Raw genomic sequence first — 21472 nt, 5'->3', positions numbered from 1 at the left:
CCCTGGCAATACAAGAATCTTTTGCACAACATGGAACTCAAACCCATGACCCTGAGATTAAGAGTCTCATGCTATCAGCTTGATGTTAATTACCAAGACATTGTTGCAATGTGAGTGGAGGGGGGAATATAACACAAAAGCTCCTCCCACCTCTGACGAAGATCAGGAATTGGCTTAGGTTCCATGCATTCTCTCCTCATTCGTGTTCCCTTCATAACATACAGAAGTATTCCCAGAGTTTTTGAAAGCAACCCAGGATATCAAATCCCCTTTCTCTAGTGGTTTCAATATTCAGATGGACATATGAGAAAGCATGTGTGTCCAAGAACCATTATTGATCTCATGGCACGGAATTAATTCAGTTTTTGGACATCCTTCCAGTTGATATCTTTGTTGCAATTCATGAAAAAACTACATCCTAAAAATTAGAACGCTTGCAAAACTTTGTGCCAATACTGCTTATTCTTTTTTGTAACATCTGAGCAATATACCGAATAAAAACAGTCACATTAAAGCATTGGTATTACACATGTGCTGTACCACACACATTTCATTCATAAAATTTTGTGAGAGTTTTAATAAGCTTTCAAGTTATATTGAAAAAAAAGTGCTTTAATCCCTGCTTCAATAGTTCCTTATTTACTTCCTGCGCTACTGAATTCAGTGTTTCATTTGTCGCTATAGATAACTTTATTTTTGATTTTCTCAACAGAGCAGATTCAGGCCTTGCTCAGATGCAACAAGGCTCGTTTTGAGCCTTAAGCCTGCATGCTCCCTCCCTACCCCTAAAATAATTAAAGTACTCATTCCTGTCAGTCAGCTGCACCAACACTCAGCAAATGGGTGGCTTGCTAAAATTTGTTAACACAGCAAGGATATCAAATATGGATCAGTTTTAGTCATCCCTTGGAATGGTTTTGCCTCTACTCTAGCAAGTTGGGAAGTGATGTGGAAGCACCAAGTCAGCATTAAAAGTGCAGATGGGAGTGCAAACCCGACTATGGCTCAGGCCCCTGAGCCACTCCAATTCTGTCCAGTAGGGCCACAAATCCCTACTCTCTGTGCCATTTGTGGCACAACTTCTACAGGTTGCACAAAGCTCCACAATGTTGGAAGAGTACCTAGCCCATCTCTCACAGAGATTTTAACTGAGAGCTTTTATGTTCTAAAGTGTTTAGTGACAGCAAGAAAAAAGCACAGTCTTTACATTCTTATTCAAGGTGAGCACTCCTAAAAGGCATACCCTATATGTTCAAACATGTTCACCTTATGCCAGATTAAGTAAAACTGAACTTTATACAGAACTGATTGTCACTTACGTGGCACAGTTACACCATAATGCTGAGTATCACTGATCAACAATTTCCGTTTAAGTTCATTTAATCCTACACCCACAGGCCCTGAAAGTTAAAATGCATTGTAATCAATTATTTCAATCATGCAACACGTTATGATGTGAAATTTAAAAGACACAAGGCCAGAACAAGATGTGTAACTTCAGCACTATCCGCATTCTCTAGGCAGAGATAAAGAGATTGTCCTTACATCAAGTAACTCTCTGTGTATATCATTATCTGGCAAAATAGGCAGCAGGTTGTTCATTCTTGTGACCTGTGGGCTTCAGGAACTGCAGTTCTACATTACCTGGAAAATGAACAACCCGCTGCCAGTTTTGTCAAAGAATGATATACACACAGAGTTACTAAATATACAAAAATATGAATCTGACAGAGCAGAGATTATTGGAGATACCCAAGAATCATGACTGGATATCCATCTTCCCACCAACATATTTAGGATCCACTGTACTTTGAATACAGGCAGCAATTTCATGTGACTTTGTTTCATCTTCTTAGCTTTCTCAAGACAAGACACACAAAATTGAAAGGTGTATTTCAGGCTTCCTCATCAATTCTCATCACCCCTGACCACTGGGTCCTGCTAGCTAGTGATCATGGGAGTTGTAGGCCAAAAACATCTGGAGGGCCAAGGTTGAGGAAGCCTGGTGTATTATGTTCAGCCCATCTTCTGCACAGATGGAAAAGCTGAAGGAGACACTTAAGTGATTAGCGTTTCTCTTCTCAGCTCCAGATCATATAATTTGATACAGAAGGGGCCAGGTCAGGGTGTGAGCCATTTATAAATTTTCTGAAGTTTAATATATTCAGACCCATCACAGTTATTAAATATTCAGATTTGACTAGTTGCACCCCAACCCATATGTGCAGTATAGAAGTACTAATGAAGGCCAAATACTTTTCATTATTTCCAAGCTATAGATTCTCCAGAAAAGCCAAGCTGTTGCTGAATTTACACCATGTGCACTTAAGCAAGAAATGGCATGGCAAGTTTCATCTTTGCTTTGCATGAACTATAATTTATTACTGCAGATGAATGTCTAAAATGTAAACAAAATTTGTTGGCGCAGTCTGAAAATTAAAAATGACTGTGAAACTATCAGCATTAGATTTTTGTTCTTGTATTACCATTCTTACAATTATGCATCTCCAGACAACAGTGACTTATATGAAAGTAAATTACAATCTTATCTCTATGGAAATGGAATGGTTACTGGTAGGTTGAAAACTGATTTTTCATGAGCACTGGGAATAAAGCCTTCTATAAAGGTAGTATCAAAGCTCTGCACAGCTATGAAAACATATTTGATTTCCACTTATTCATGGTCTTCCTCACAAGGTTTGTGAAACATTCAAGGTGTTTGAAAATGATTGTTGTATTGTTTTGTTGCTCTGCTGTATTGTTTTGCCTTAAAATCCAACCATTTTGGAAATTTTAACTGAATCAATGCTATATGAACAGTCTTCAGTGCTTTGAGTATCTAGATGATCAGCAACCATGGCAAGGCATCTGTAACAGCTTACTTCATCTAATTTTATTTTTGGTTTGAACAGCTGTATCTGAAATAAAACTCAGGAAAATTTATTGGCTTGGATCCAAACTTTTTTGCTTCACTTTTTGCTTCACAGAAAGAGTTGAGCATACAGAAGAACCGCTCCCATGATTCCAACTCTCCTTCCATTCGCAGACCCCCAAATTAGTACCCAAGCCATAATATTTAAACAACTAGTTGGTTCAATCATTTTAACTTTTCATGTAAAGGTCCACTTCAGGCTCCTCCCACCACTACTCTGAATCAAGATCCTCTATTAAGGTATTCTACACAATTTCCTACTTCTCCCTTACCTAAGGATAAAATGACATACAGGGACCACAGGACTATGATATTAGAATTTAAAATAACCCAAATAAATTCATCTGCTTTTTTCCTGACATTCTGCAGAATGTTTTACCGAAATGGATGCTTTTCTTGTACAAACTGGTCATCTTTCCTAACATGCCAAGATTAAACCTTTGCACTGAAGTATCAATCGACACATTTCCCAGAAAGGAAATGAGTGTTAAGGGGTTAATTTCAGCCTTCCCTGTGTATCCCACTTGTGTATTAAAAATCTCCAGCTGCCTACCACAAACACCATTACTAGGTTTAAATAATTACTTTTGCCCCTTTTGTTCCATACTTGTTGAGGAGATATCATTTTATGGTTTATATCCAAGGTGCAACTAGAGCAAGATGTTTGCAAGCTGGGGGGAACCCTCTTGCTGTAAATCCAATGCTGGTGATCCATATTCTGCCTAATCTGCCACCATACTCTTTCTGATTCCCTGATTCCCTGCAATGAGGAGGGGAGATCACAGCTCATCATTATGTGCTGGAGCAAGTGTCAGTCAGGATATGTACAGTATTGTTAAATTCAGACCTGCAGCATTTGGAGTTCTGCTTGTCTCTTAGACAAAGCACCATTCCGGCTAGCATTTGCTTTATTTTGTCAGCCGATCAGTTCCAATGCCCTTCTGAATATCAATACTTCTAACAGTTAATCAATCATAGAATCACAGACTTCTAGAGTTGGAAGGGACCACAAGGGTCACCTAGCCCAACCCCCTGCAATGCAGGAATCTTTTGTCCAACATGGGGCTGAAACCCACAACCTTGAGATTAAGAGTCTCAAGCTCAAGACTTGTGTTTTCTCCAGTGGGTTAACATACCACCCCATAGCTCAGGGCCCACTTACCTAAAAACAATGGCTACTTTTATTTTAGGGACTAGAATGCAGCTAAATAAGCATTCACTATCCAAATTATCTACTGGGGTGAACCAAACCTGGTTAGAGCCTCCATCTCGGCCTGTTAGGTAGAAGAGAGAGAAAAAAGGCAGATGGCAGCAAATGTGCGGGAGCTGGGATTAGATAGAAAGGAGAATCGCATCCCAGTGATAGTCTAAACTCTACATCGAGTTTATATTCTGTGAATTAGAATTCATTTATTTAAAGTAAGTTTAAGTGAAACATCTACTTGGCAGCCAATTATTTTTTAAATAGACTCCAATAATAAATTGTGTTTTCAGTTACTATAGCTGAACATTATTGCCACAACCAATTATGTGAAAATTTAATTATTTGTCCTTGTATTTCCTGGCACTAACATCAAAATTGTATTTCACACATCGTATTGGATGCAGCTACTAGCATGTCCAAAGCTTTTAAATCTGATCATTTCTACTGTACCTATATTAACAGTGCCAGTTTTTCCACATTTTACCCAAGACATTTTTATGATATTGGCCAGACTTATGCTGCTTCTAATACCAAGAGAAAAACATCAAAATTACTGAAGTCTGCAATAAATTTGTGAGCTGCTTTTGTTACTGTAAAAGCACACTTTCTTCACTTGATTTAGTACCACCAAAATAAAACGAAAATTCTAGATATCCCTCAGAGCCAGCATATGTGATTTGTTATAAAAAGTCTACTTATCACACATTTCACAGAACTCTGTTGATATAGGTGTAAAATCAACTCAAGCATGTTATTACTTGCTGTGTAGAACCCACAATCTCTCGCTCACAGTAGTAGGTGCCTGAACTTGTGCGTTAGAGAATGACAAAGCTGTTTATTAAAAACTGATTTTAAGTGTTCCCTTGGATATGAGCTATATAAAAACAGCAGTTCTACAGTTCATAACAGTCCCTGATAGAGGGTCATATTTCTTCTGGTCTGCAACTTTTTATAATGGAAGAAATTCTGCTAATGAAACATTGGCCTATACACTACTGCAAAAGAAACTAAAATGTAGTGCAACAAGTACAAGAACAATTTACAATTGTTGGATTGTAAATGGAGTATATTGGAAAATATTTCTAAAAGGCTTTCCTAAGATCTCTAAATTGGTTATCAAGTGTTGAGATTGCTAACTAGATTCACAGACCATAACCCCATCCTATTTTATGTTCTGGACCATATCTTAAGTTTCTGCAAGTGACCAGTCCTGAGCATATGATGGAATTAATTGCTGAGGTAATATAGGAATCACCCAACACAAGAACAGAACAGAACAGAACACTGATTGGGCTACCCTGCAACTATAGTCAGCTACTAGTCCACATTGGCCCCAATTATTTTTTATAAAACACAGTTAAGGAAGACTAGGAATCTGTTTGGAAGAAAAGGGTAGCTTGTTTATGTAACACATTAGCAAATAGTGTTTGGTATATTGATTACTTCATAGTTATGTTCCTTAGCTTCATAATTGATGCAATAGTGGGTATTTTTTTATTGGCTACTGGCAAATAATAAAACTCTGACAAGTTTACCCTGGAGTCAAATAGAATGGCACTCTAAAGCAAACGGAAGCAAAACTGATGAAATCTGCTGTGGCTATGTATCAAACACTTAATAATAATAATAATAATAATAATAATAATAATAATAATAATAAGTTTTGCACCATGACTGCAGATCTGCTTGTGATTAGCTATCCCTACAGTGTGATGAGATTTAAGAGCACAGGAAAAGGGGAGCGAGCTAGCTAGCTAGCTAGCTAGCTAAATAAATGTCTTGTGAACCATCTCAAGGCATTTGTTGACTATGAATACAAGTTGACTATTTGTTGACTATGACCTGAATACCAGTTGGCAGGAATTACAACTTGGGAGAGTGCTATTGCACTCATGTCCTGCTTGTGGGCTTCCCATAGGTATGTGGTTGGCCACTGTGAGAACAAGATGCTAGACTAGGTGAGCCTTGGCCTGAATCAGGAGGCTTCGTCTTATGTTGTCTTTTTGAGACAGGTAAAATAAAGCCGAATAAAGCTTATAACGCCTCCCCCTCTGCAGTGTAATTCACCCAACCGGGCAAGATTCTGAGTCAAGTTTTAAGTGCTCGTCAAAGAGGAGCTCACAATCCTTAACTAACAACTGAAACACATTACATCTGCATGATAGGGAGAGAAACTTTACAGAAAGGCTATAAGCTAAACATCCAGCTACTCCTTTTCCATGTGGGAAAACAATGTATGTGACTGAAAAGGGATGAAAATCATCTTTTCAGCAGGTGAATGCACAGGCTGTCAGGCCAGGAAAAAGAATGATGGAAGCTGTAAAGACAGAAGTTCACTCTCTCTGCTTCTGGGCCTCACATACTGAGGAGAGCCTTCTCATATCCTTCTTGCTTTCAGGCCCAGGATAAATATGATGAATATTCATGCAATCTGGCCAATATGGCTAGGTGGACATGAAACAAGTCCATGAGACTTTTATGCTGGATGCTTACTGTTCTCAGATATGCATATAGACACATGCTCTAGCTGCCATTGTGCTGGGGCACCTCTGAATCTTTCAGCTATCAGCTTTCTGAGGGTTACATGCCAGTGGTGGATGAGGCCAGAGGCAAAAGAGCAACTAATGTACATTTTTATCTTTGTACAGTACCTGTCTGCCCTTGTGGTTCCTTATAAATATACTTGAATATATGGACCTCAGGAAACATCTGCTTCCACATGAGCCTCTTGAGACTTTTGAGCATTTCAGGTTGCTTTGGCATATGATTTTTAAAGTTCAAAAAGATAACATGAAACAAAACAGTTTAGTCTTTATTTAAACAACCTAGGTTCCTAATTCAAATAATTAAAACTTACCAACCAAGACAACAAGTCTGTATTTCTCATTGGGCTGTCGTCTATACTTTGCTACTTCTTCGTAAGTTGGGACATCTGCTGTATCGTACTGATCACTCTTCTTGCATTCATACATAGTCTTGTTTGTTTTTCTATCTTTTCTGCTGAGCCGGAAACTCCTCCTGAAACCAGCTGTAGTTACGAGATTTAAAAAAAGAAGCAGAAGCAAGGGTTACTGTCATCAGCCTAGCCAGTAGCCCATCTGTAACAAACACTCCTTCATATGGGCATTTGTTACTTTTGTTACTTAGTAGTTTTTCTTCCTTATATCTTAAAGGACCAAATTCAAAGTCCAAATTGTTTTCCATATATATTTGATTAGGCTCATGCAAGGGCATATGGGAGCCACATGGGGTGAAATTTGACGTCTTTTTAATCTCCATTGTTTTGTGTTTACTTTTGAAGTCCCCCTATGTTTTTAGATAGGATTGTGGCCTAATCACATTACCAAATTATTTTTATTCAAAAGGTGCCAATTTCAAAGTGTATGGGTTGCTGGTGAAAATTAGGAATGATGTATTTTTTTTAAAAAACAACAACATCATATTGGTATAGCAGGCTAGATCTCTGTTAAGCACTGAGAACAGAAATATGGGGAAATGTCACATTTGTAATACAGACTTGCAAAATTTGCTGATATCCCTACCCCCAAAATACTGATAACTACCTCAACTCCCAGATACTGATATTTTAATAAGTGCTTGCAGAATCAACAGAAGACACTCATTCTTTATCTAAATACGTTCCCAGCTGAGATCGTATATTTGACATCCACACTGGTTCAAAGAAAGTCAACAACAGCGATGAATGTTTCTAAAAACCTATTAGTCATAGCTGTCAACTTTTCCCTTTTCTTGCAAGGAATCCTATTCAGAATGTAAGGGAATTTCCCTTTTAAAAAAGGGAAACGTTGACAGCTATGCCTATTAGTAGCTTCACAGTCTTTAATTACATTAAAAATCCATTTTAATCATTGCAACACCAATATGCTTTGTTCTGATAACCCATACATCATTAAATGGGGCACAAGATAAAATATAATTAAGGGGAGAAACAGTCAATATATTAGACGACATAGCTCATCCAGTCTACAGTCGTGTTTGTCACTTGAGTCAGATGTTCTACTCTGAGCAATCCAGGACAGGCTTCTTATGATGGGAAATAGATCTCATGCCTCCTTGCCTGCTGAGACAGATCTTCACTGAGTTGTTGCTTGTCCTTACCAAGATCTGCTTGCCTTTTATGTTGCCTAGAAAAGCCCAACGTATCAGTATGATAACCTTTAATTCAAGCCACTTGATACTTCTTTACGTTTCAATACTTTGCATCCTCTGGTGCACTATTGGTATGACCAGAACCTTCATAAACACCATGGGAGCAGCAGTGAGACAAAATGGTAGTGCTCGGAGTCAATAGTGACTGCTTTTAATAGAGCCACAGGAATGTCTTGTCCCTTAAATGAATGAGTTACACAGATAAACATCTAAGAATTCTATCACTCCCACCCTGAACTCCCATCACAACTGCATCCCAGCATGCTGATCTGCCAGAGAATACAATACTTCTGACGTGCTGCTGTAGATCAGAGCTAGAAATTAAAAGATAACTGAATGCAGAAATAATTCTGAATCACTACAGCCAGCAGTACACCTGAATAGGGAAAAATTTAATGCTGTGATTGTCAGATGAAGGGTGGTATACAAATTTAATAAACAACAACAACAACAAATAGAAATGCAAGGAAAATGCAAAGGAAAGTCATTTTAAAAACTCATCAGAGTAGCTGTTGAAATAAGGGGTGTATGAAGAGATGACAGTAATAGTGTTTCTGCCTTTGCACTGAGCACTCCCTTTCCCAAACAACTTGGGAACAATCCTTGGTGTGTGACAGACAAGAGAAAAAGGTGATGATGAGAATGATTCTTTGGAAATGTCCCACCCCTGGCAAAACAACAACACTTGAGAACAAGCAGGAGAAAGGTGATGGTGGTGGTGGTAGTGGTAGTAGTAGTAGTAGTAGTAGTAGTAATACTTATGCACTTGCTCACTCATAAAAAAGAACCAGGAAAAATGTGATAATTATTATCACCATCAATATGAAGCCTCTGCACTGCCCTCACCCAAACAACTTTGGAACAATCCCCATTGCAGGGTATGCAGCAGAAACAACAAATGGTTGTCATAACCTTCCCCCACCCCCCAGTATTCTACTGTGGCATCTATCAAGCAGCCACCCACTCTACATTCCAATAGGCAGCAAAACAAACAAAGCAGCAATGGGAAGGACCCCCAGATTTCATCTCCCACATTTTCAAACAGTTTCTGAAGCAGCTGCTTTATATGGATGGCAGGAAGCAAAGTGAAACAGAGCAGCAACTGGGTGGATCCAAGGACTAGGATAAAAGACAGAAGCAGGAAAAGGGCACTAAAGGGGGACAGCAGCTATTTGGAGCCCCAAGTTTTCCCACTGCCTGGTGTCTAAACAGCTCACTTATCAATCACAGCTCTCACTTCACTCACTGGCTAATCATTTCACAGAAATTACTGGTGCTTAGAAGGGTACCTGCACACTTTGATTATATTTTTTTCCTAGGAGGGGTAGAGACATGTACTTTTGAAAAATGAAAGCTGGGGGCACCAAATAAGGCCTTCACTGGTTCCATGGTGCTTATGGCAGCCTGATAGCTCCTTCCAATAGAGGAGTCAACTTTGCAAGCTAACCCTGTTTCCTGCTGGTGGGAGAGGCACTCCTGGAGGGTATCTGAATGCCCTCCTTACTCTACAAAAGAATAGCTGCTGCTCAAAAGGTTTAGGCTCCCCTCTAGAAGTACATACTTGAGGGAAAGCAAAAACTTTCCTCTGTTTTGTTCCACAGATCATCAGTGAAGGGCACTGAAAATTAAGCCAGCTCCTGGGTGCAGAACCCTTTGCATCGATCCCATTTCATGGTCAAACTAGATTGTAACAAATTAGCAAACACTGAACAGGACTTCCCACCCCCTAATGCTAATCCCCTCTTCCTGGTCAGGTTAAAGTGTTAGACTATTCCAAGTGCAATCAACCACTTTAGAAATGCTACACACTGAACATGTTTCTAGCAACTAGCTGTAGAAACAAAAGGGAGCAACACCCCCTCTTCTGGTAATGGCTCACACCATTCTTCTTGGAGTCTAAAACCGGTATTTATATTGAGTTTATTGAGTTTTTAAGTATGTTAGTAAATAGCTATTTAAATAGTTTTCTCCAAAAGGGTGAAACCAATTATTGTTTTTAATAGTATGCAAACAGTTTACTACCAACAAAATAGTTTAACTACATGGTTTGAACCATTAAACTACATGAAAATTAGTTCAACTTCTGTCCTTCACTGCTGCCCATTTAATACCAATCACTGTTTTTCAAAATTGTATGCACTTTTTTATCTATATACATTGAAGACAACCCTTTGTCTTCAATGTATATAGAGAAAAAGACAAGCCATTGTTTCCAATAAGTATCAACAGCAAACATCTCACAAAAAGTAGGTATCATTTAGACATAAATGGTAAAGCCCTGCCCACAGGCTCACAATCTACAATGATATACATGCTTTGTGTGTCAAATTTAATACAGTTTGACATACATTATAGACAAATAGCAAGTTCTCTGTTAAACCAGCACCATATCATTGACTAGCACAGTAAAAACATAGTTAATTATTTCTGGACAACTCTAGTCTGTAGGAAGTTCATTTCTGAGGCCACCTTATAACAGTACACCCAATTCCTGACATATGACTAGGGCTTTTAAATAGTTTTTATTCTGTATGTCTGACACCACTGTGGTTTCACATTATGAATCCCAGAAACAACATTTCATGAAAACCGAATGAAGCTATAACACTTCCCCCCTGTATCCACAGTTAAGAAACTGGGAGTGACCCAATGGTCTCCCCTTCTTCCTCCAACTTTCCAGCAAAAGTTTCCTTCCAAGCCTTAGCTTAGAGTGCATCTGCATTGGCACTCACAAGGTTCCCTTCTAAACTAACGCTTGCTAACCTGCTTCAGATCCTGGTTGGAACAATGGAGATCAGTGAACATACTGCGCCAAGAGTGATACCAAACTGAACAGGCTGACTGCAGATACCTCAGGGTATGTAAGTATCACCTACATGGAGGCTCATAGAGCCCTGCTGGTAGAGGTATGTAGGAGGAAGGCAAAGGTAGTGATGGAGTCCCCCCCTCTCATTACCAATGAATTCTGGCATACCTCTACACATCCCATGAACTACTCGGAATAATCTTATGATAACTACCTAGTTCCTTGATCTGAAACTTATTGTTATGCAATTTTATTCTGTATGACAAAAGGTGTGAGTTAAGGTTGATAATCCATCATACTCAATTCTACTAAGTTAAAGAAAACATATATTTCAACTGAAGAGATCAACTAGCAAGGTCTGGCATTAAAGTTGCTAATTTGAATAGTGCCATCAGTGGTACTGCTATTTTTTATCAGTCTCCCAACAGCAGTTCCCTGAGTGATGTCAATGATCAAAAACTATTTAAACAAAACAAGAAATCATTAAAGAGAATAAAACAACTATAAAATAGAGACCACAAGATTAGAAATCACAGCAATAATCAGTAAGACAGAGAGAGCTCCCAAAATAAATTTCACAGAACTAAAATGACCATGCTAAAATCACAGCAGCATGCAAAGATTAAATAATTATTTCAATTTAGAAATATTTAAAAATGTCTGGGAAAATGAATAAGAAAAGTTATTTGCCTGGCACCAGAAAGGCATTAAAATGTGTGCCAGGTGGGCCTCTCTGGCATTCCACAAGCAGAAAGCCTTTTCCCTCATGACTATTCTCTCTGCACCTCAGTTTGCAGGGGTACTCAGAGAAGCGTTTCAGATGATTATTTCAAGGCACAGATAAATGTAAGTGGGAAGAAAATATCATTCAGCTACTGCACAGCTTCTAAAATCTATCTGGAAGCATGGTGACACACAAACCTCTCTACCAGTCTACCCATTTGCAGTGCCACCTTCCCCTTTAATAAAACATGTGACATTGATATATTAATAATGTAGCATGCCCTCAATTAGTTTCCACCTACTCTTGTGCTGCTGATTTACCCTGAGTAGTTCCTGCATCACCATGATCTCAACCTCCTTCCCTATTCTACCCCATTTTATCCCCCAATATGGGCCAATTCTTACCAATAATTTGTGTCCTCTTCCCACATCCCTTCCTTGAAGAATAAAGAAAACCTGATATGGTATGTTCAACTTACAATGGTTCTTGTGTAGCATCTTCTAAGGAATTACCAGTAAACCACTTCAAGAATAGGTGAGCAAAGATGAGCCAGTCCGTGGTATCATTACTTGGCTCATTGACAAGAAAGTAACCCCAGCCATCCAACAGTACTAACTTAATTCCCTGTAAGTCAGCAATAGCCAACGTGGTACCCTCTAGATGTTATGGAGCCACCAACTCAAGTCAGAGTGGCCAATGGTCAGGGATGATGAAAATTGTAGCCCACAACATGTGTCAGGTACCACAATGGCTATCCCTACACTAAGTCACGAGATTACAACTTTCACCATTCCTACCAGCTTATTCAATGATAAGGGTTGATGGGAGTTGTAGTTCAATATCATCTGGGACCCAAGATTGAAGAACACTGTGATAGAAAAATAATGTAGTCAGATGGAATATAGCCAGCCTAGCATTTTGTCTAGGACAAGTATTTAAATTTATTTGCAAATTCTACCCAAGTAAATTATTTCCTCATATTCAAGGTAGCATTTCAATGCATTCTATATTTCAATGTTAGTAACATATGTTGCGGTTAGGATGCAGATCCTTTGTGTCAAATCCAGTGAGCCATTTTTTAATCTAGCAGATTCATTGCATGCAGTGATGCCCATTACCTGCAAACTCTGTAGCCATCCAGGAAAAAGCTGAGAAAGAAAGAGAGTCTTTTGTAAGCAACTGCTCACCTATGTGGGCTCCACTGTTGTGACCAGCACATTCAGCTTCCTCTGGATGAAGTGTAAAAGCGTACAGAACAAAAGCCAAGAAATAAAGCAGAATAGTTAGATGCCCAGCCATGAATGCAAAAGAAGAGTTACTTAAAAATGACAACTGCAGAAAGCACAGCATAAAAAGCCTTCAATATGCTACTGCTTAAAAATAAATCATTGTGTTGTTCTGAAGTTGAGCAAGAGATTTTGGAGTACAGCAGCATGCATATTTAACTTTTCACTGTTTTATTGCCTTATTCATGACAGAAAATAAAGAAGTGATTTTAAAAGATGTTCTACTTTATATTTTAATGTAGGATAAAACATTCAACAGCTGAAACACAAAGGTAAAGAAATCTACAAAGAATATCTGGAGTTTTTCTATTTGGCTCAATGGATCAGACATAAAGGGTATTTTTAATGAATATAACTTCTTAGGTATAAAATAGTATTGGTGCCTATTTAATATACCAAATGTCTAACAAAATACTTTACAGCTTTTGGGTATATACAGATAGATAGATAGATAGATAGATAGATAGATAGAGATAGAGATAGAGATAGAGATAGAGATAGAGATAGAGATAGATAGATAGATGATAGATAACCTATTTAAAGAAATCAGTGAGCTACAACTGTTTAAATGTATGCTGCAAGTGAAAAGTCCCCTAAAGATTGACACAGCAGTAAAGCATCTGTCAAGCTGTGTTCCAAAATTGCACCCCTAATGACTGGAAAAGATCCACTTTATTCAGTGTCAAAGTTTGAATTTAAGAAAGATAATCTATTAGAGCCATGCAATAGGACTGACATCATCTTTAGCTCCATGGAAATGTCTTGTGTTAACATATCTGCTTTGTTCAGTTATGTTACTTTGCTAACATTCAGAGGTTTTAGCACACATTCACTCCTGTTCTGCATACTTGACCCATGTGCAGAAACAGGCAAATTCCTGCTATGTAAGAAGGAAAAATACAAAGGAAGAAACCACATCTGACAATGGGATAACACATGTGGATCCCTGTGCCTTACCCCACAGGAATCTTCATGCACACATGCCAGTACTGTGCTGAAGAAACTACGTGCAGAAAGCAACAGGTTCACAGTCTTCTGCTACCACGATTCTCAGGACTGGAACAACAATTCCAGCAACAACAAAGCAACTGGCTGTTATGACTACATATACTGCTATCTATATGGATTATTTTCTAATTGCCTCTAAGTCAGTGATGACCTAGAATACTTAGTTTTTAAGCCATCACTTGCAGCCCAGCAGGGAAACTTGTACATGTACCTTTAATTTCCTCTGAGAAGCGCAAAAGGGGGAAAAATAGGATGCAAAGTGATTACATGGACTGAAGACATAATGGAAGAATAAAAGGGGGGGGGGTAAAACACCTACCACACTCAACTGTTTCCTCAGCTTAGAACAGCCAAAAGACAAGCAGACATGATTTACATTATATTCAGCACATAACAAAATGGGAAAAACAGAGCTGAGTAATATAAAGAACAGGTTAAGAGCATATTTTGCAGAAGTATGATGCACGGCACGTTCAACATTTTGCTACAAAAGCCTGTACCCCAATTTCTTTTATGGGAGTAGGAAATGACAGAACCTCACTTTCAAATTGTGTAAGGTTTTTTGGTGTGTATGCAAAGGCTATATTCCCCTAACACTGTTTAAGAGACAGAAAGGTTTGCACCAGCCCTGGGATGAAAAAACAACTCATTAACTAGTCATGTTCTGCTTAGCATCATAAGTAAGAGTCACTGGGTTTTCAATTGTAATTTTGAAATGGTTACACTCTTAAGTCGAAGTTAAGTTGTCTACAGGTTGTTGCTTTCATCCAGAGACTTCCTCTAGCCCAGAGCTTTCCAAACTTTTCATATTGGTGGCACTCTTTTTAGACATGCATCATTTTGTGACGTAGTAATTCAGTTTTACTAGCAAACCAGAGGTTAAACTAACCCCTTATAAGAGCACAGGGAGTGTTTGTTTGACACACCTACACACTGCAGCTTACACACTGTGTCGTGGCACACGGTTTGGAAAGCTCTGTCTGAGCCCGGAATGAGGGAACCTGAGGTTCTCCAGATGTTGCTGGACTCTGATTCCCATCAGCCCTAGCCAGCATGGCTAATGGTCATGAAGAATGGGAGCTGTAGTTCAGTGACATATGGGGGCGACAGGCTCCCCACCCCTGCCCTAGTTTATTAGACACATCCCAAAGACAACTTACAATGCAGTAGAACAAACTTTCTTTGGGCTCATTTCTCTGCCTGCTTGCCCATCAAAGTCTCCCCTCCCACCAAAGACACAACTTCTGCTAGTACCACTTTTATTGCTCCTTGATCAAGCATCATTACTTTACTGATGAAATGTCATACTATGGTTACAGATATCAGGGCACAACACACATGCATATCAGTTTTAAAGGGCACATGCATGTAGTTATTCAGATTCTTGTCCCTTTACAATACAAGGAAGTCACAATCACAAAGGAAGGACAGGACACCCCTACTTGAATGCATTCTTAAGAGGCAAAGGACTAATAATAGTTCATATATGTGCTCTTTACAAATGATACAATGTATTATGAGAGAGTTGCTCTTACAGAGCAATACCATTATCTTCTCAGCCAAGAAAGCCCAAGATCTGCCAAATCCAAACACTTTGGATTGCGCTGTTAAGAAAGAATTAAATTATAGGCCCCTGCTAAATTTGTCATAGCCCGCCTTCTTTGAACCCAGGAAGAGCTTAGTTGCTTAGCTGAGAAAGAAATGAAGAAGAGGACAAATGCTTACTGGGGAAGAAAAGCCTCCTTCAGAATTTATTTTTTCAATGAGGATACATTTTCCCACCTGAACTGTTAAGGGTGTTGCATTTATGAAGTGAGCAGTGTGTGAGATCTGTTAACACAAAACTTGGCCAGATCATTACCATGAAAGCCCCTCGCATTCACAAGGAGAGACAAGGTTTCCACTGGCATGCTTGGACCCCTTTGGAGGCTACATCAACAGGAAAGCTTCCTGCATGGAGCACAATCCATGAAGTTGCATAATTATTAGTCACTGATGCGGGTACCTGCTACTTTGATGTGAACCAAAGTATCCAACATTTCAGTTCCATAACGTAGCCTACTTATATTTGGCATGAATTATAAATACTGTTAGCCATCTCAGTTCTTAGATATCAAGCCCTTATACAGCTAAAACAGCACAAAATGGAGATTTGGGGGGGGGGGGTATTATGGAAGGAAATAGCCAAGAAACTACAAAACAGCACACTGAAGACTGAGCATGCTCAATGAGCAATATTAGGTTAATGAATATTCAGTCACTTTCTATTGAAAATCTCAAAGAAACTTGACAAGATTAAAATAAAATAAACAGTAGATTTTAAAACAATATACAATACAAAATTACTAAAATGTGACTGAAACAAAATCTTGGCTGACTGGGGGTGGAGGAAAAAAGGCTGTGTACATGTGTGTACTGAACAGGAGCATGCCACACTACAAATAATAATAATTGTGATTCCACTTTCTTATATATTTTTCTAAGATGGAAAGGCAAGTTTGGTTAGAATGGATAAAGAAAAAATTAAGCACGCAAAAGAAATATGGTTGTAAGATGCACAGAAAGGAAACTGACAAAAGAACTGGGCTGAAGAAGTAACACAAATTACTTGAAAGTAAATTGGAACACAACTGATGATTGATCTCAAGGATCTGTTTCATTATTAGTTGAACATGCAACTGCTTTGTGACAAGGTTCTAAATGTTTGCCATTTGCTATGCACAACAGATGCATAACTCTATCCAGTATATTTGGGGGAAAGCAGGAGTCATTCAGTTCAGTCACTTGCCTGCATCACAATGCACAGCAGCTCCATTTTATAAATGAGCATCAATTGACAAACTATCATAAGCAGAATCACTAAGATTTTCGTGAATGTATGAAAATCTTAAGGTATAAAATTGAATTTCCAAGCTATACCGAAAATATTTAACAAAATTTGTACGTAAAAAGATTTGCGTGAGAAAGTATAAAAACAAAAAATGCTAATGTATTTTTTAAAGTGGATAACTTTTAGGCAAAAATACTGAAATTCATCAAATGCACTCTTCGGTTTGATGAGACAGCAAACTGCAAAGATGAAGCCTGTGTTAATGCCGTCACCACAGCAGCAAGTGACCCAAGACAAGATGACACTGACTATGTATAATTTAGGACTGCAAATAGTCATAAAAAGTGAGGTCAAAGTCTGCTGTCCTTGCAATAGTAGAGAATATTAGAGGAAGACTCCTCACTAAATGTCAGGAAGAATACTAGGTTTGAAAGAAGAGTGAAGATGTGTTTGGCTTGCTGACAAAACAGATAGTGTTATAAGGAGTTACAGTGTAGAATTTGACAAAATGAGTTTTACTTTCAGTGTTTGGGCGCTACATAAAAATTTGAATTGTGCACAATTCTCAAAATTATAAAATAGGTTGCATCTTGCTTGAATGCACACCATAGTAAATCACATGATATTGATATTGAACTATATAAATATATTTGACTAAATATTTGATTAAATATTTCTTCTCTCACACTTAGTGAAAATTTTAAAAAGTATATAATTCAGTTTATATTTAATATCAAAATTACTATTTTATTTTGGTTATACACTTAACCAGGTCTTTCAGAGATTAACCACCCCGTCCATTACACAATGCTAATTATGGATTAACAATATTAAATTATTATTAGTCATATGAATGAGAACACATGTGATACAGCTTAAATATAAAAGCAAACTACCATGGTAAAAATCATGGTTCTGTTGGATAGAAGGTGTTTTGGCCAGTATTAGTCTAACTGATTTTAATTACTGATGGTTCATGCTCTCTTTTGAAGACATATTACATCAAATGAATGACAAGTTTAAGGACACGTGCATAAGTTACACCATATAACAAATGTCACCAATTTCATGCAAATGTAGTCCAGTGCTATCCTATGTCAGAAATAGAGCTAGTTCACAAATATAAATGACTGCTTCTCCATGCTCCTGACCCGCAACACACACATATAATTCCATGCAACCATTTTATATTAATTTTCCAAAACCTCACAGAAAGTGGCTCATCATCTTGCTGTCCAACTTCAAGTACACCAATAAAATGATTTGGTTTAGAGTAATGTTACTGTCTTTGTTCTATAGAAGAATGAACTACTGTGTTTTTTAAAAAACTAGAACTCTGAAACCTTCAAACATGCTATTTTTAGTCCATAATGAGTGATAAGGTGCTTTCACATCATTTGCTTTTGATATAATTCTAATTAGGCACACAGAAAAAGTACTTGCTAGAATATTCTTGCTACATTTTAAAACATATGCCTTATATATGCCACTTCTTATAAGTCCAATTCAGTTCTAATAAGAAAAGCAGACAGAAAATTTGATAAGCATATGAGTGGTAATAGATCATATATTAGCCTGATATTTATTGATATGTTCTAAAAACATACTCCAAAGCAGCTTCACACAACCTCCAGATATTGTTGGACTATGCTTCAAAAGTAGATGGTTGAGCCTGAAAAAAGCACTGACTTCACATGTGTCCCCTTTGTGTAGTATTTAAATACCCAGTGAGTCATTAAGAATGCCCTTCCAATAATTAGAGATTGGCATATTTATTATTTTATTCACTGTAGGGAATAGGTTTTGCATAAGTATTGACGTTGGAAGCGGGGGTAAGCCATTTTCTTTAACGAAAATCCCATTCCTACAGCATCACAGGTTTTGGCCTGCTGATATATCTGAAGATACCAGTGCCATATCTTAAAAAGAGCTGATACAAGCCATATTTGTGTGAACAAAGGAGTACGATTTTTAAACAGACTTACATGATTTTCTATTGGAAACTTTCAAGGGCTGAACCTGTACATCTGATCTTCTTAGTGCAAGCCTCCTATAAAATGATTTGGGGGAAGGGAAGAGAAGCAAAACTCTTTATAATTTTCATAGCTATTTTGAGATTAACACTCCATATCAGTCTTTTCCAAAGTATCCTGATTTTTAGAAGACATATTCCTAAACAATACAGTCTACTCACAAGTCTATGAAATTAAATCCTAGAAGGGTTTTTTATGTTCTCCAAACACAGCTGCAGTTGTTATTCATGCATAGTACATCAATAAAGATACAGATACCAAAGTACTATTTTCCATATGTTTTTCCTTTCCAAGGTGGATCACAAATATTCTATACGGTTTTGTCATTATTAATGTGAATAGACAAATAAAGAAAACCAAACCACTTGGGCAACAAGTTACAAAGTTCAGACATTTTACCATAGGACAAAACTTGAAAGTTTATTGACCTTATAATCCATAAGTGCAGGCATAACAATTATATCAAAGATATACTGATCACATTTTAAGTATCAGAGAAATCAGAAACTGCTCACCTTTCTTGGAAATGCTTTGAAGGAATTAAGCCTGCCCTGGGATTGGCATTACCTTCAAGCTTGGCTTGCCACCAAGTTGCATCATCCTGGCTCATGATCTGAAGAATATCACCTTTTCTGAAAGGAAGTCCAGCTTCTTTACAGGGAATTGCTTTATCCTCACTGGGATCATAGTCAAACAGAGCTTTCATGAAGATCTGGAAGAAGGCGGCCTTATTTGTAATTAAATGTCTTATTACAACCCCCAGTCTCCGTTTTTATTGCTTATTGGCATACAAACAACATGTGTAAAAATACAATTGTAAAACACATTTACATATGGGTACAAAATATATTTCAGCCAGCAATCTCAGTAAGTCCCTTTTTCTGAGTAAAGGACCTCTTACCTTTCCTTCTTTAGATGCAGTTTCTTCTTTGATACTGGGTATAATTTTAAATGTAATGGCTCCTTGCGACTGGGACTAAAAGGATGTGAAAAACAAATTATTAAAGCATTCAGTACAAGTTAAAGAAAAACAATAAGGAAGGTAGAGCGAATGTAACTTGTAGTGCTAGTTAACTTGATGTGATTAACATCTTAGTACCTCTTTATAATAGGCTGTGCTACGATATTCTCTTCTGTCCTAAAAAACAGACATGTTCTGATAATTTATGCAAAAGTTTGTTAAGAGTGTTTACAATCAAGTGGTGTATAAATTGTTATGGATTTTAAAAAACAAAACCATAAAATAAAGAAGTAAATAGCCTCTCTTGTTCCATCAAAGAGTTAATGAACCAAGAAATAAAGGATATAAAAATAACCAATGCAAGAAGAAAGGCCAAGTCAGGCAGGAGGAAAAAACTGAGGACTGTGCCTGCCTCCCAGAGTTCTTTGCTCCTGCCTCCATCATGTGCCAGGGGTTGTAACGCAACCCATTAAGCTCATCATCAACTGCCTTAAATTATTCCATTTGTAACCTACCAGAATTTGTATAATTTCTTCTGGTTTTTTATCATCTACGGGAATTCCATTAACTTCCTTAAGTTCATCGCCAACATGAATGAGACCTGTGGAGCATATTTATTGAACAACCATTTTAAAGTTCAATACAATTGTGCATATCTAACGTTGTTTCAAGTCATGGTCATTCCTACTCCGCAAAGCACAACAGATTTCTACTTCTCTTCTACCCAAATGCAATTTTATAGCAAAGTCTTTCTGTCTCTCTCTCTTTGGGAAGGCAAAAGAGAATTGTGTTTGTAGTTGTTTATTTTAATATTACTATAGTTTTATTGTAATGTGATTGTTTTTAATCTTTCTGCCCAGAGAATCTTTGATACAGGAGAGAATATAAATGCTTAGTGCACAGAAGTGCTCAACTGTGAAACTGCGATACAGAGAGGCTGATTTGATACCTTCCTTCTTGCTGAGTTTCTAAATGTATTTCACTAATGCGATAATTTTCAAACTGCTAAATTGCATCCATAATACCAAAATCCTATCAGAGATCCTATCACAATAATCTAACATAATATACATGGCAGAAACCACAAAAAGGTTTCTGGATGCAATTACCTACTTTTACCAAGCAATTTAGAATTCATTTGAAGCACTAGGCTGGCCATCACATCCCAGCAATCACACTTTTAAACATTCTTACCACTTCTATCTGCAGCACCTCCACGCATTATTCGAGCCACAACAACAGCTCCAGTCTGTTCATCCCTTTTAATAGTAGCTCCCTTTAAAAATAAATTGAAACATTATTATGATTTAATGCTGGGCTACACTGAACAGTTTTCTACCAGCAACCTTTCAGTAACTTGAGGAAGGTAACTATATTTGAGATTCCTGTCTTCACAAATGAAGCTATCAGGACCCCTCTATTCCCTGGGTGTTAAAGTATTTGTGAGGTGTTCGAGTACTGAACAATGAAAACCTTAACACTACATATAGAAGACTGCAAGAGGCCAGATTTTGTTTT

At 37.7% G+C, this 21472-nt stretch overlaps 1 protein-coding gene across 3 annotated transcripts in view; it reads right to left on the bottom strand.

Moving 5' to 3' along the window:
* MPP7 (MAGUK p55 scaffold protein 7) overlaps window positions 1-21472 on the bottom strand; it is a 77195-nt gene that overhangs the window by 7501 nt on the left and 48222 nt on the right. For 2 of the 3 annotated variants that reach the window (XM_081834377.1, XM_081834376.1), the window contains exons 7-14: window positions 21149-21230; window positions 20470-20555; window positions 19895-19969; window positions 19509-19705; window positions 18946-19010; window positions 12955-12984; window positions 6994-7164; window positions 1320-1400 (exon numbers count right to left, since the gene is read on the bottom strand). In XM_081834377.1, the coding sequence (XP_081690503.1) occupies window positions 1320-1400; window positions 6994-7164; window positions 12955-12984; window positions 18946-19010; window positions 19509-19705; window positions 19895-19969; window positions 20470-20555; window positions 21149-21230 (787 nt within the window). The remainder of the gene's footprint in view (window positions 1-1319; window positions 1401-6993; window positions 7165-12954; window positions 12985-18945; window positions 19011-19508; window positions 19706-19894; window positions 19970-20469; window positions 20556-21148; window positions 21231-21472) is intronic. The other variant, XM_081834378.1, reaches the window with a different exon arrangement.

This window comes from Podarcis erhardii (genome assembly GCF_964252035.2).
Source record: "Podarcis erhardii genome assembly, chromosome: 12".
NCBI classification, from domain to species: domain Eukaryota; kingdom Metazoa; phylum Chordata; class Lepidosauria; order Squamata; family Lacertidae; genus Podarcis; species Podarcis erhardii.
The sequence above is the reverse complement of the archived record's forward strand: the minus strand, read 5'-3'. Positions and strand labels throughout refer to the sequence as shown.